This window comes from Tupaia chinensis, unplaced genomic scaffold, assembly GCF_000334495.1.
Source record: "Tupaia chinensis unplaced genomic scaffold, TupChi_1.0 Scaffold138757_1, whole genome shotgun sequence".
Classification (NCBI taxonomy): domain Eukaryota; kingdom Metazoa; phylum Chordata; class Mammalia; order Scandentia; family Tupaiidae; genus Tupaia; species Tupaia belangeri.
Window position 1 is genome coordinate 2772048 of NW_006198649.1, and position 15125 is coordinate 2787172.

Sequence of the window (15125 nt, forward strand, 5' to 3'; positions counted from 1 at the left end):
ACATTATCATAGTTTTATCAATTTGGGATAATGAAGATGCCAATTTATATAACCATAACAAAAGGCTATTACGATACACATTAAGAGAAGTTATGATATGCCTGGTTAACAGAAAAGAAATTCATCTTATCCATTAATCTACATCATATTTCTTTAGAATTTAGTGTATATCTGGCTTTATTTTTGGTAGAAGGATAAAAATAAAAACACAGTTCTTGTCTCCAACTATTTCACAATGATATAGGCAGACAGGTGAGTTAAATATTAATTATAATACAATGCAATAATTCATAAAGTTAAAGAAAATAAAAAATACCTCTATTTCAACTGAGTTTAGGGTAGGCTTTCCAGATAAGAAAGGTGTATAAGAACTACCTGATGTTATGGAATGAAGTTTAAGTGGGAAAAAGCATGTAAAGTACTTAGTACAATTCTGAACTTAGTGAGTAGTCAAAGTATACCATTTACTGATAACATTAATAGAAATTCTATTACTCTATTCTATATTGTTTCATTAGTAATGAAAATCCACCAAAAGAAAAGAAAGAAAAAGAATAGGCCCTCTGGAAAAGCACAGTCAGAAGAAAACGGCACATCCAAGGAATTTCAAGAAACTCATGTGATTGGAACAAATTAAGCAAGCATAATTGTGGAACCAGTTTTCTTTACACAATGAGAAAGAGGTAGAAAAAAATCAAAAGGAGATAAAATCACAACAAGGGAAAACAAAAACATTATAAGATTTCTGGCTTGGGAAAATAGGTTAATAGAAGTGTGATTTTCCCCCAAATATTTGGAATTCAGGGAAAAGAGCATACGGAAATGATTGTTTTGTAGACCCTTGAGATTGGGAGTTCCCACATAATAATATAACGGAAACAACCACAATACTATTTTTACAGCATTTCATGAATTACAAAACTTTATATCACTTTACATATATGGAATATTTACCCAGCATTTCTGAGAAAGTTATGTTTATTTTTTATTGACTCCATCGTAGCTTTTATTATCTTTGAACACTCAAACTCAAACTGGCTGTCTTTCTGAGTACTTTTAAAGTAGAATAGTAAGTTCTTAAGCTGGGGATTCAAACCCAGTTTTCACATTTTGGCCCATATAGGGACCATTATATCCAGTAACAAAATGATCTTGGATCATAAAGCATATTTTTCAAGAGCCATCCAAAAAGGGATAAGTAAAAAATAACCCCACACCTGCACTACATTAACAATTAGCATTTAATTTTTATACTTAGTATATATAAAATCAATTTTTAGAAAATGAAGGAAACTGCCTAAATATTACAAGTATGTCTTAGTTTTAAAGCTACATTTTCACTTAATTTTCTTATATAATCTGTTAACAAATGCACAAGAACATAACAGTAAATGCTATTTCACATTTAAAATACATAAAATAATGAAAATATATGAAGAACAGAGTATATTAACAGTATCTGTATCCATTATTACCAATATGGATACTAATAAAAATAGATTTGGAGAGACATATTTTATACTTCTATATCTTGACTTATGCTATTTCTTATTTTTAGAATTCTCTACTTTTTGCTCATTTGGAATAATTAATTATTCATCTAAGGCCAGGTTAAAAAAAAAAAAAAAAACTTCTTCTGTGATACACTCCTTAATTATGCCAAAGTGGCATCCAGATATTGAACATTTAACACTTTATGGCTATTTTTGGTGTAATTATCCATCTCTCCATTCTTAAATGAGTTTTCTTTTATCACAAAGACCATGTCTTAATCACCGTTTGTGTTGTAACACAGGGACTGTTACATCTGTTCAAGGAAAGAATGAGTGGGTAACTAGATGTACACAGAGCAGGAAGTTGTGGATATGGGGACATTGTTTCTACATCTATGCACAATCCAATACTTTAGTATGTAAATAAATTGCTTGTTTCAAAAAGAAGAGTCATAAGGGAAATCTTGTGAAAAAATGAATGAGAAGTTTCTGATTTCTGTAGAACAACACAGAACTATTTAATTAAACTACATAACAACATAAGAAAAATATTTTTCATCAATTTTTAAATCTATCCAAATAACCTATTTCAGTATTCCCATATTTAGTGAAAAGCTCATTGGGAATTAATATAAATGACTAACTTTTAAGTCAAAGTTAAAAAAAAAAAGCAGGTGAGAAAAGGTTTTTTTTAATGTATTATTTAAATTCAGAAAAATAAGTAAAAGCTGAGGAGACTTCTGTTTTATTCACTATACAGAAAAATAATATACTCAAATATAAAAGGCATCTTTAGAATCACAGAGAAGTGTATGGTTACAAGCAAACATTCTTTTACAGGTTTACAGTTGCTTATAAACTACAGAAGATAGGCTATTTGGGGTTGAAGTTTTTCATGATCTTGGGCAAACATTGCATATTATCTGGGTGCAATTAAAAATGTGTGACACTTCCACAAAAGTTTATTTATTTGCCATAGGGCATGCATGTTCACCAGAGAGAGAGAGAGAGGATGGAAATTCATCCCCCACCAGAGATGTCCATGCCAAATTCCTTCTCCTCCGTTCTTTCCTTGTGATTCGGGCAGACACACTCATGTGTCCAGTGTGTTTTTCAAGTCACCATGTCTGGGAGTGAACCATGTAGTCAGTCATATGAGATCTGGCTCCTTAACCTTCAAAGCCACTGACTGGCCCTGACACTTGCACTGAAGTTCTTATTTTCAGTTTTAATAATTTACTACAAATAGATACTATTTTAAGAGCTGCGTTTCAGAAGCTAAAATTGTCATTACGTTTATTGCAGGCTTATTGACAAATTTGTTAAAAATGTAGTAAAAGGGGCCTTAGTGTGGAAAAGAAATGATATTTTAGTCATTAGAAGATTGTTACCGGGGCTGGCAGGTGGTGTGGTGGTTAAGGGTGCTGGACTCCCACATGGTCGACTGTGGTTCAAGTCCTGGACTCAGCGGCTTGCTCTCTCTCTCTCTCTCTCTGTCAGTCAAAATTGAAAAATAGTAATAGATAAATGATTCTTAAAAAAAAAAGAATGTTACCTCTTAATGGAAAGATAATAAATCTTATGTTTGTAAAGGATTGTACTTATCTGACTTCTGTTAAATGTTACATTAAATGTAATGGAATATTTTTATAATATTCTTCCAGTTTATTAGAATTTAAATAAGTAAATTATATAATAACATACAGAAATCCTGGGAAATTATGTAATAATGTATGTATAATCTAGATGAAACAGGTAACCTAGTAGATAGGTAATTCTAAAACCCAAAACACATTAAAGCATATATTTCATATCTAGGGCAGGTACAATAATAAAAGCTAGTATTTCTTGAGCACTTGTTACATGCTTATCAATGTTCTAACTTCGTTCCATGTATTCTTTCATTAATCCTCACAGTGAAAAAACTAGTATTACCCCTTCTCAGCATGAGTAAATCTGGGCTCTGAAAAGTTAATTTAAACTACTAGGTCTATATGACTAGTAATGGGAGGATCTGGGATTTAAAATCTCTGTTTCTAGTATTGATTTGCTTAAGACACTACATAATGCTTATTAGAAGAAAGTCTGCAGGTCTGCTAGAGACCTGAGTCTTTGTTCCAATTATAATGCTATCATAATAGATGAATGGTCTTAGTCTATCACTTAGTTTATCAGTGAAGATTTTAAAACTACATGATCTTTAACATCTTTTGGAGAATTAAAATCTCTAATGAAGGTATACTTTTCTTAAAATCTGAAGGAGATAAAAGATACCATTCTCAATTTGTAAGTTAAGTCAGAAGATAAGATTTAGGTTTAAACTACTAGTGAGCAGAAGATTTCTTCCGTGCATCCCTCCATCTAAGTAAAATTATCATTTACTCTTTGTGCCTCTACAGTAAAATAGTTTTATACTAATATGCTTTAGTTCTTTCATTTGTTATATATTTACTTCTGCTGACATCACTGCAAGATATTTGAAATCCAACGTTATACCCCTTTACCTCTGGGTTACCAGTACTTAGAAATATCTGCTACATGATGCAGCCTCAGTGAATCATTCTTTCAAAAATACAATTCTGGGGACCAGCAGTTAGCGTAATGGCTATGTCGCCAGACTCTCACGTAGTCGACCGCAGTTCCCGTCACGGACCCGGTGGCTTAAAACTCATGCCGGGCGCATGTGCGTGTGGGCCCAAGATCCCAAGAGGAGAATGGAGGAGAAGGGATTGCAGTGTGGCCATCCCCCACAGGGGGTGATTTCTCACTTTCTGTCTCTCTGTCTCTCTCTGTCTGTCCGGCGAGCGCACATACCCTATAGTGAAAACCTCTCTAAAAAAAAAAACTGGCAATTAAAAACAAAAACAAAAAAAAAAAACCGATTCTATATCAACTTAAGAATGGCTTTGAGACTGATCAAGGATGTTTCACCAGTGAATTATTAAATAAAGTTTCTGGTTATGGGGTCCAAGAACCTACATTATTACTTTGTGGATTTCTATGTGTGTGAAAATATGTGTTGTTCAATTACACATATAATAAAAATAAATGAAAGAGATAAAGTACAGCTTCCTAAAACATGTTTTCCTGGTGCAGTAATTCTGTAAGACACTCTAGGGAAATAGATACGGTCATACAAAATTGTCTAATAAATACTGGGAAATCACAGTGCATTTAGCACATTAAAGGCTACAATGAAAAGAAGGCCTACAATTAAAGATGATATTTATTTTGTTCAACAAATACATGTTAATGTATAAAATATGTAACATAAAACATTCCTCAAGTATAGTTAATCTTATACCCAACCTTGAAAATGTGAACTAGCATTAACCGAAGAAGAATTTGTAGAAAGTAAAGGGGGCAATGTGAATTAATTATGTTTGAATGAAAATGTTTATATCATTGAAGAGGTATAAGCAGGTGAATGATGAAATAAAATGAAAGATGGGAACTAAGAACATAGAATTGAGTTGAATTTCACGTATTTCCATAATGAGGAGTAACTTGGAGAGATATATTTGACCTAGTAATGGAGAGCTTGAATACCAGAGAGAGAATTTCAGATATAGAATTCTTACCATATGATGTAACATATTCCTACTTCAAGAAATATGATTTTCCTCTCTTTTCTGATATCTTCATTCAAAGTTTTTATAAAAATAATTAGATGTAAAAGCTCAGAATACAGATGTAAATTTAGACTTGGAATATGGAAGCTATACTATTAGAAATTCATAATTCACTTAATAACTTCAGAAATATTATTCACACCCTATAATTTGCACTTTTATTATTAATATTTATAGAAGAAAATCTAATTTTTCACTTTTGATATTTTTATTCTAACTATAAGCACATGTTAATTATTTGATGTTTTAAGATTCTAAATTATATTCAGAATTAATATAGATAGGTGGAAGTCTCGGGGAGCAATTCCAGTATTGCCCTATGTGAAGTTGACTTCATATTTCTGGATCCAAGTTTATTTTGAATTTTGACTCTCAGAGCTCTTTGAGTCTCTGCTCACCAAATTCCCTATTTGTTTACTCTTTACCAGAGATATGTTTCTTCTTTTAAGCACCATGCTTAATTAGGACTTCAAAGATATTCTATCTAATCAGAAAACATTTTTTAGGGGGTACTGGGAGGGCACTGGACTCCCGGAGCCTGGCTGACTGTGTTTTGAGCCCAGGACCTGGTGGCTAGCTTTCTTTTTCACTTTCCCTCTCTCTCTCTCTCACTCTGTCTGTCTCTGGTCAAATATAAATAAATAAATGAATAAATAAATAAATAAATAAATAAATAAATAAAAATATTTCTTTTTTTAAAAAAAAGCCTTTTTATCATTTTTGTAAACCAAGTCTTTATGCATATCCAAAAGTGATTATCAACACAAAAGTTGCATGAATATATCACAATGACTACTTGTATTTGCCATGTATTTGATTAAGGTTTTTTGTTTTGTTTTTTTTTTGTTTTTTTTTAAAGTTTTGCCATAGTGCAAATGGACTCAACAGAGAAAGACAGATCTAGACAGAGAGAGAGAGAGAAAGTGAGAAATCATCCCCCAGTGGAGATGGCCACAATGCACTGCAATCCCTTCTTTTCCATTCTCCTTGTGGCATTTTAGGCATGAGTGCACTTGTGTCTGGTGTTATTTTCCAGCCGCTAGGTCTGGGACTCAAACTGCAGTCAGCCATGTGAGAATGCAACATCTTAACCACTATGTCACCTGCTAGACCCTGTGTAGTTAAAATATGTGAACATAATTATTTTGGTCAGAATTACTGAGAAAAAATTATTTAAATAACAGTTTAAATTTCAACCAAATATAACAATTTAAAAACCATGTATTATAGAATAACTTTCATTCCAAATTATTTTAACTACATATCTTCTAAGTCTGAAAAATCAGCTGCCTAAGATTTTATTTAGGAAAAAAAAAAAAAACTTAAGTTGAAAAATCTATGGTTTAATACATTCCGATTTCAGAGGTGGGATGCAAAAAGAACATTAAAGATCCTCTATCTTAAATATTCAGTTACATAGATAAGGAAATACATTCCAAAATACAAGGTGATGTTTTTCTACTTCGAGGAAAAAGCTACAATGAATGGCTTCATTAAATAGATGAGGTTTTCTACGTAATGCCTCTTCTATTTTATGGTGTGTAATATTTATATGTAACTCAGTCCAATTAGCGTTAGTATTAATATTACTTTACTCACTTTACCTTTCCTCTTGCTGTCTGAAATGCCCTACTCAAGAACTTTCAATAATATAATTTAAATCAGTGCTGTCCAGTAGAAATATCTGTAATTGTGAATGTTCTTTACACCTATACATTTAGATAAAAGATATATAAGGTTATTGTGTATTTAGAATGTGGCTAATGTGAGTAAGAAAAAATCTAGTTCATTTCATTTTATTTTTTACTTAAATAGTTACAATGTGCTAGTGGCAACTACATTGAATAATGCATATTCAAATATATGAAATGTATGCCTCCATGATTCCCTGAGAGTTTTTCATAGATAAGAAGCAAAAAGTACACAAAAATGTTGAGTTTTATTCTTCCAACATGATAGATGTTTTTTTGAAAGTTCTCATCTGTTAGTTTTGGGTGTTTATAATGTATCAATATTTGTAAAAAATAACTGAATTAAATACGTATGAGTTGTATTCTAAAGAAATAGATGTTTTAAAGTATATGACTTTCAATCTACAGTATATTTTAGTAAAAAAGATCATTAAAAATCTACATTTCATTATTTCATAGAAGTTAAAATTCAGAGAGATAACAAAAATCAATTTAGCAACAGTTGAGCACAAAAGGGAAGTATTTTGTGATGCCTTCCTCCTGGAGTGTCTGTAAACAAAATGGCTATTGATTTTCTATTCTAGGTATTTGTATTGGATTGACTGCTGTGAGTATCCTCACATTGGCCGTGTTGGAATGGATGGAACCAACCAGAGTGTTGTCATAGAAACCAAGATTTCTAGACCTATGGCACTAACAATAGATTATGTCAACCATAGACTCTACTGGGCTGATGAAAATCACATTGAATTTAGCAACATGGATGGATCGCACAGACACAAAGGTTGGTCTAGTAGCATAGATGACTCAGTGTTTTACCTGTGCATACATGTATTCATCTGAAATATATGTTTATTTTATATACTTTCTCTCATCAAACACATTTCTTAATTTAATGTTACACTATTATACTCTTTAATGACACTGTTGGTAAATTAAAATGAGATCTATTTATTTAGGAGTCATATAATTTGTGCATAAATCATTGACAGCAACAATATTACCCTTAGATGTATTTTTTTTCTAAATAGCTTTGTAGTAAATGAATGATAACTTTGTAAATTTATATATACATTTATCTGAATTGAATTGTAATAGAAAAAATATTGGCTTATACATATGAGACCAATAATACAATTGGTATTTTAGTACTCTTTAAAAAGGTAAATAAAGATATCGTTTTTATAGACATTGAAGTAATATCATTATATATAAATAATGACAAATTAATGACTTTTTCAAATAAAACAAAAGATAAAGAAATTGGATGTAGAAGGCAGTAACACTACAGTGGTGGATGAGGGAGAAGGTGTAGTAGGGAATAGAACAGCTGAGGATGAGAGAATTAAGAAGAGTAATGGATAAGAGTAAGAAGAAGTGAAGTATAGGTAAACATACCAAATACTTAAGAAAAACCAGAAATGACGCAAAAGGATTCTCAAAATATTTTAGGTTTAAGTAGATTTTTAAGAGTTATATTTTCCCTGCATAAAGAAGATACATAAATGTTAATTGATCTTTATGACCAAATATCCTCTTTGTTATCATGAGTTTTCAGTTCCAAACATCCCTTAAAGCATAAAATTCTCAGAGAGACCCCAAACAAAACCTACATGTTCACAGAGTTTAGTTTATTAGATTACTTTTGTCCTCTACCATTGAGCTTAGAGAAGAAAAACAAAATAACAACAATAAAAATAAAATCGTGTAAGAGAGAAAGGAAGAAAATAGTTCAGAAGAGAGATTAGTGTTAATCCTCAAGTGAAATCCTACAAATGTGTGCCAGCATTGAACCCTGAGAAGGATGAAGCTGCTGAGTTCAAAAAAAAAAAAAAAAAGAAAATGAAATAAAAAGCATTTAAGTTACATCACTTCATAATTTTGCCTGTCTCTCTCAGTTGATGCTTAAACAAATACATCCTTCAAGATAGAGATGCTGATAGGAAGTTTTTAAAGGTACTTTTAATTCTTTTAATTTTATGCATTTAATCACTATACATCCCTTAGCTTGTAAATTGAATTTACCCAACACAAATACACTTCACACCAGTGCACTTGAGGATACAAAACACATTATCATCAACAGATAATAATCCTTTTCTGCATCCCACAAATGTTTTGCCTATTTTTCCACTTAATTTCTTTCCTTACACTCGTCCCCTTCTCCCCAAAAAGCAGTAGGAACACTGAGGTACAATGAGCGTAGTTGGATGAGTCATTTATTTAGGTGTTGACATTCCAATTACAGAGATAAAAAACCTCATCCAAATGCAATTTGAGTGAAGAATTATTTAAAGATCACTTTAGGATCTTAATTACAGCAAAACTAATGTTGACAAATTGAAATCAGACTTAGCATTCAGAAGTTATATCTTCCCCAAAGAATCAATAATGAAATGTTCTGCATCATTCTTGGATGATATACTTGAAAGGTCTAATGTGGTAGTTAGTATTTTCCTATGTAACTATGAATCTGTTCGTTTTTAGCATCCATATAAGTTGCTAGGTTCTTTTAAATGTAGTAATTTGTGTTAAAACATCATCGTATAATAAAATGTATATACATTTTATGCAAATTTGTATTAGATAGGTGAATATTATAAATATATGGCAGCATTGAATATTTGCCTATTTTTATGAGTCTCTGGTGTTTGAATAAGAAAAAGTATAGTTAAAGGAGCCAGCAGGAGCCATGATGGTTGAGGATGCTGGATTACTATATGGCCGACCGCAGTCCAAGTTCTGGACCTGGTGGCTTGCTTTCTCACTTTTTCTCTCTCCCTCTCCCTCTCACTCTGTCCTTCTCTGGTCAAAATTAAAAATAAATAAATAAATATAAAGGAAACAACATTTTTTAAAAAGTATAGTTAAAAATGTGAGATCTATTAGAAACTACTGACTCCATCCATCCTCTACATATTATTTTTACATTGTCTCATATGTGGATAACTAATGCTTTGAAAAATTTAATGCAAAACTAAATGCTCGTAAATGAAGTGTCTTTCAATCACAGTACTAGTGGTAGCTTTGAAGCTTTTCTATATAAATATATATGTGGATATATAAATCAGGGAGAAATATGTCTGAATTTATTAAGCAACAAAAGATTTGCTGATAAATACTCTAGCATGAGCTTATTAAAATTTCTACATTTAATTTTGAAAATACCTTGAGGCTCAAGTGATGAGAAAAGAAAAGTGAAAGAGTTGTTGTCTTCAGAAATATTTTCACCTGAAGCCTTTCTCTGAAAGACTAATGGAAAATACATTAAGTGCCTTATCAGGCATCTGCCAATACCTGAATGCAGGCCAATCATTGCCTGGTAGTTACTAATGAGGTACTAATTGTAGCTAGCCTAAATTATGCCAGCTCCATAGCCGATGGGGGGAAAAGACATTCATTTGCTATATCTGTAAGAGCAATTATATTATTCTGTTCCTTGTGTTTGCCTGATAATGACATAGAGAAGGCTTTGGTTTCTAGTTCTTTATAAGCAGGTGAAAAATGAGATATTTTATAGCAATAACTTTTGTGTTTGTTCAGTCGATAATCTTTATTTTTTTTCTTTAACTGGTCAGTGTTATTATTCTCATTCATTTCATTTGCTGAAACTGGAGCCTGAGTTTATCAGAAGGATGAGACATATCAATTAGGACAAAGTATTTGGGAATATTGAAAGTGTATACAATTTCAGAATAATATCTTTTTCCCACAAGCTGAAGTATAATAATGGAGAAATACTAACTCTTAAGTAAGACTTCAGGGCTTAGAAAATTTAGTTTCCAAATATATTATGATTTAAACTACGTGGTATTTTCATAAGTGGAGTATTATTTCATTATTTATCCAGCTCAAGAAGCTCAGAAGTTTTTAAACTTTGTGCGTTAAATAAAAGATCAGATTATGTCCAAGGTTCACTTGCCTTGCAGCTTGCATGATAAGTTACATTCCTTTTTCTGGTTAGCTCTTCTACACAAATTTACCTTCCTACTAAACCTGAACTCCACATTCTAAAATTGAACCAATAAAAAATTACCAACTCCTGAAAATTTGTTAGTCAGTTTGCTGGTTTAGAAACCTTTAGATGCAATCATAGACACCTGATGAACCTCTTCTCTCTCTGTATGTATAATTTTTTGGTTTTCATTACAATAATAACAATGTTAATAATAACATGATAAGGTATTATTCATGCAACTGGATGAATAAACGAGACAGTTTATTTTAAATTACATCTTCATTGGTTCATTTTTTATAGCTGCTTTGATTCCCCCCCCTTTGGTTCTGCCCATTCATTCATTCATTCATTCAACACTATTGACCTTTCTGTGCCACACACTATATTAGACTTGAGAGTTATCAATATAAATATGTCAATGACATGAAATCACAGTCCACTGTGGAAAGCTGATAGGCAGGTTAAAGACATAAATTAGATTGAGATTAGAGATATGTATCACAAAAGTATAGGTAGGGGAAGGAAAGCTTTCCTGAAGCGAGATCTTAGATCATTTAGAGATTTAGTACAAGCCTTCCATGCAGGGAAAATGTAGGAAAGATTCCTCACACAGAGGGAACAGCATGTGCAAAGATATAATAGCATCTTGAAACAGCATGGGGTTTATACAGTTTGGCTATAACTGGACGTCATATAAGAGGGAGATAATGGCATTAGATGAGCAAGGGCAAATTGAGGCCAGATTGTGACAAGCCTTGAATGCTATGTAATTTGGAATTTATTCTTTAGGTCATTGGGAGCCATTGATGGTGTTTATTTGATAGAGTGCTGTTATTAGATTTGACAGCAGCATGGAAAATGAAAGGCCCTGGAAGGACATTCAATTTAGAGACTGTTAAAATATTTTAAGAGAAAATGTTTGAAGTGATTATGGCTGTGGAAATGAGAATACAGTGTTAGATTCGATAGTAATTTAGCAAATACAATAAGAGAGGTCTATAAGCTTAAAGTAGCAGTAACATTGGGAGTCAAGTTGTAAATATGTGAACAATTTATATTATTATTACAGTTAGCTAGCAGAAAGGAGCTACCATTTTAGCGACTATTAGTTTGCATACCTTTGTACATCACTTTTAAGAATTAAAAACAAGAAAGCCTCGTTTGAAGATTCAATAAGAATCTCAAAGTTACAAAACTTTGTTTTGATTCAAGGTGCATTCACTTTAACAGCAGGGTCTGCTATAGGGCCTCTCTAAGGATGTAGTTAAGCAGGCTCTATTGTGACTTTTCCAGAAAATTCTTCTTAGACTCAAATTTTATTCTTACTACCAGCATCAAAGTGCATAAATTCAGATTTAATTGCAGTTTGTTCCTAGTTGTGCCATTTGAACATCTCCTTTCTTAGGTAGGTAGGTAGAATGTTGCCAAAGAAAGATTTAACATCATGTAAATGGTAGTAACAAAGGACTATGTTAAGAAAAATGAAAGTTTGACCTTCAGCTTTATCCTAGTAATTTTTTCTCAGAATACTCCCTTGAGTATAACTAAATGATTTCCTGTTGTATTAAATAAGTTGGTCGTATATATATTTTATCCAACAGATTGGAAAAATATGTACTCCTAACTGCTAATTTCTCTAAAAAAATAATAGTTGAGTATGATTATAAACTAGTTTATTTCTGAACTTTCATTTTGTGAACAAGCTCTTTAAAATTTCATGTAATTATGTTGACTTCTTTATTTGAAGTTATATCCCTAAACCTGAAATATTAAACTGTCAATATTGTAGTCTAACTCTATTGTTTGTTTATTGCTCTGGGAATATAGCGTGTATTTTGAAGGGGCAGTTTTATGTTTGGATTAAAAATCCAAATCATAACCCATGCAGTGTTAGTTTCATTAATGTTGAAAAAGGAATCCATATCTCAGCATGCTACTGGTGAAACAGCATAAAATATATTTAAAGGGTTTTCTTCTGAAGGGAAGAAAAATACTGAGAAAAACAAAGGGAATATTTTGTGCTCCTATATCCTGAAACTCAGTAGCTGCTACATTTGGGTTTTTAGCAAATGTAAATATCCACTGAATCCTGCCAAAACAAAACATACGAGGCCATCCAATGAACAAGCCCTTCACTCTATTTTATAATATTCTAGAGTGTTTCTTTCTTAGTAAGATTTAACACCTAAAAAAATTCCTATCATTCACAGTCCATTATAAAGAGTAGACTTCATAGGTTGTTTTATGCCAACAGTGTTGATGTGCTGCTGTTTACAATTCAATCAAAGTTAATGGAAAGGAGCAAAACACAATTCAGTTACTACAGAAATGTTCCTGAACCACTAAAATAAATTGAAATTAACTGCCATTTCTAAAATGTTTTAAAATTTCAGTGTCAATAATGCCTTTCAATTTTGTCCCTTTAGTAGCACATGTTACATTGCATTGCGTATGTTTCAATAGATTTTTTTCCTTTACAAATGTCACACGTGTTTCACATATTTTTAAAATAAAGAAATGTTAATTTTTTTATAGTAGCTTGGGTTTTTAGACACTTTTGAGAATATCGTCCATTCCACATGAGGTAAGAGAGTACATATGCACAAAGGATGAAACAGGGATTAGTAGGTTTACCCAGGTCCAGTTTCTACTTAGTTCAGGCAAGTAACTTTGCCACAGTATCAGTCAGTTCTTACTCTATTCATTCAAATTTAAAAAAAAAATGTCTTAATAGAATTTGAAGTGGGGTAGAGAAATACTGTTCTATTAATCTTACTCTATTCATTCAAATTTAAAAAAAGTGTCTTAATAAAAATTGAAGTGGGGTAGAGAAATACTGTTCTATTAGTTCTTTCACTTCTACTTATTGCTAGGACTACCTAGAAAACATTTTAAAATGCTAATGTGTTACACTCTTCCCCATATTTTTATTATAAAAGTATATTTATAGTTGCAAGTATATGAGAATACCAGATACTAAATTCATGTAAAAGACTACTTAAAATTTGTTCCATAGGCAAAATGCTTTTTAAAGGCTTCAGCTTTCATTAGAACTTCCTACCAATCACATTGTGAATGTGAATGTGTGTAGAATATTGTTGTTTATATATTTAATAGGGATTGGCTCAGAAATCATATTCCAATGTTGAAATGCTTGTGTCACTGGCAGAAAGTCCCAGAAAGTTGTAGAGCAATAGAAATATACCATTACCAAAGTGCATGAAGCAATATTACTTTGTTTACTTTAGAAATTAGAGAGCAATGTCCTCATCAAGAGAAGATATGTGTAAGCAGGGCCAGAAGTGGTGCAGAAGTAATGCAATGGTGCACACATGGGAAGGTTGGGAAGGTTTCAGGTTTGCATCCCGAGGTCTCCCTGTGTATGAGGGCATACCCGCGTGTGCCTATGATCCGGGCTGGTGAACGGGGATGCATTGAGGCATGAGGACTCTTCGTGGATACCTCTCTCTTTCTCTTTCTGCGTTCCTTTCTCTCATGGAAGAGATAGTAATAATAATAATAATAATAAAGCTATTTCTAGGCAAAGTCTAATATTCAAAATGAATTTAGTACAATTTGCAGTGTTTCTTAAGACTTCACATTTATTTATAGTGATGCTCTTTTTAGATTCTAAATACTGAAATGGCCATATTAAACCTTCTATATGAGTAATTCAAAGACATATGAGAGGCCCAGCCTCAGTGACGAAGGCACAAGGACACTGCTATATAATCCTGAGATCACAAGGGAAGATCTTGTGTAGAGTGGGAAACACTGCACAGCCTGTGAAACAGCCCATGATACCAGCTTGCTGGAAGTCTGGGAAGAGTCTGCCACATGAAGTAAATATATTGAAAACATAAAATTATTAAAATCAATATCTGCAATCTGTATAAAGAGTACATATTATTTAAAGTGAGAACATAGACAATATGAGGGAAGAAATACTAGAAAAAGTTGGACTAGGGATGCCTTCAGCCTCTTAATAATGGCTTAACTTCAAAGGAGATCTCTACATATAACATCCATTTCTATACTTTGCTATCAGGCATTACACTAATTTCAGAAAGATTTATGTCTAAGTGTTTCAATGTAAAGTACTGTACTAAAGAGGGCCGTATAACTTTAGTTTGGACAGTTGATCAGAACTAGTAGTCAAAAGGCAGCCTCAAATAATAGACTGACAGGCCGTATCGGCTGAGAGCTGCTGTACACTATGGCGTAAGCCAAATTCAAGAACTTATATTTCATCCTTACCAAGGCCTCTTGGAAGAATCATAACATATATTTTTAGAAAATGAATTTTCAATATTCTATCATGAGATTTGGAAATGTTGAATATCTTTGGTGT

The 15125-nt window shown here is 32.2% G+C and overlaps 1 protein-coding gene across 1 annotated transcript in view; it reads left to right on the forward strand.

Annotated features, from left to right (window-relative positions):
* Positions 1-15125, forward strand: part of LRP1B (LDL receptor related protein 1B) — a 1871701-nt gene that overhangs the window by 1617895 nt on the left and 238681 nt on the right. Inside the window, exon 64 of the mRNA XM_027765590.1 lies at positions 7401-7600. Coding sequence (XP_027621391.1) covers positions 7401-7600 — 200 coding nt within the window. The remainder of the gene's footprint in view (positions 1-7400; positions 7601-15125) is intronic.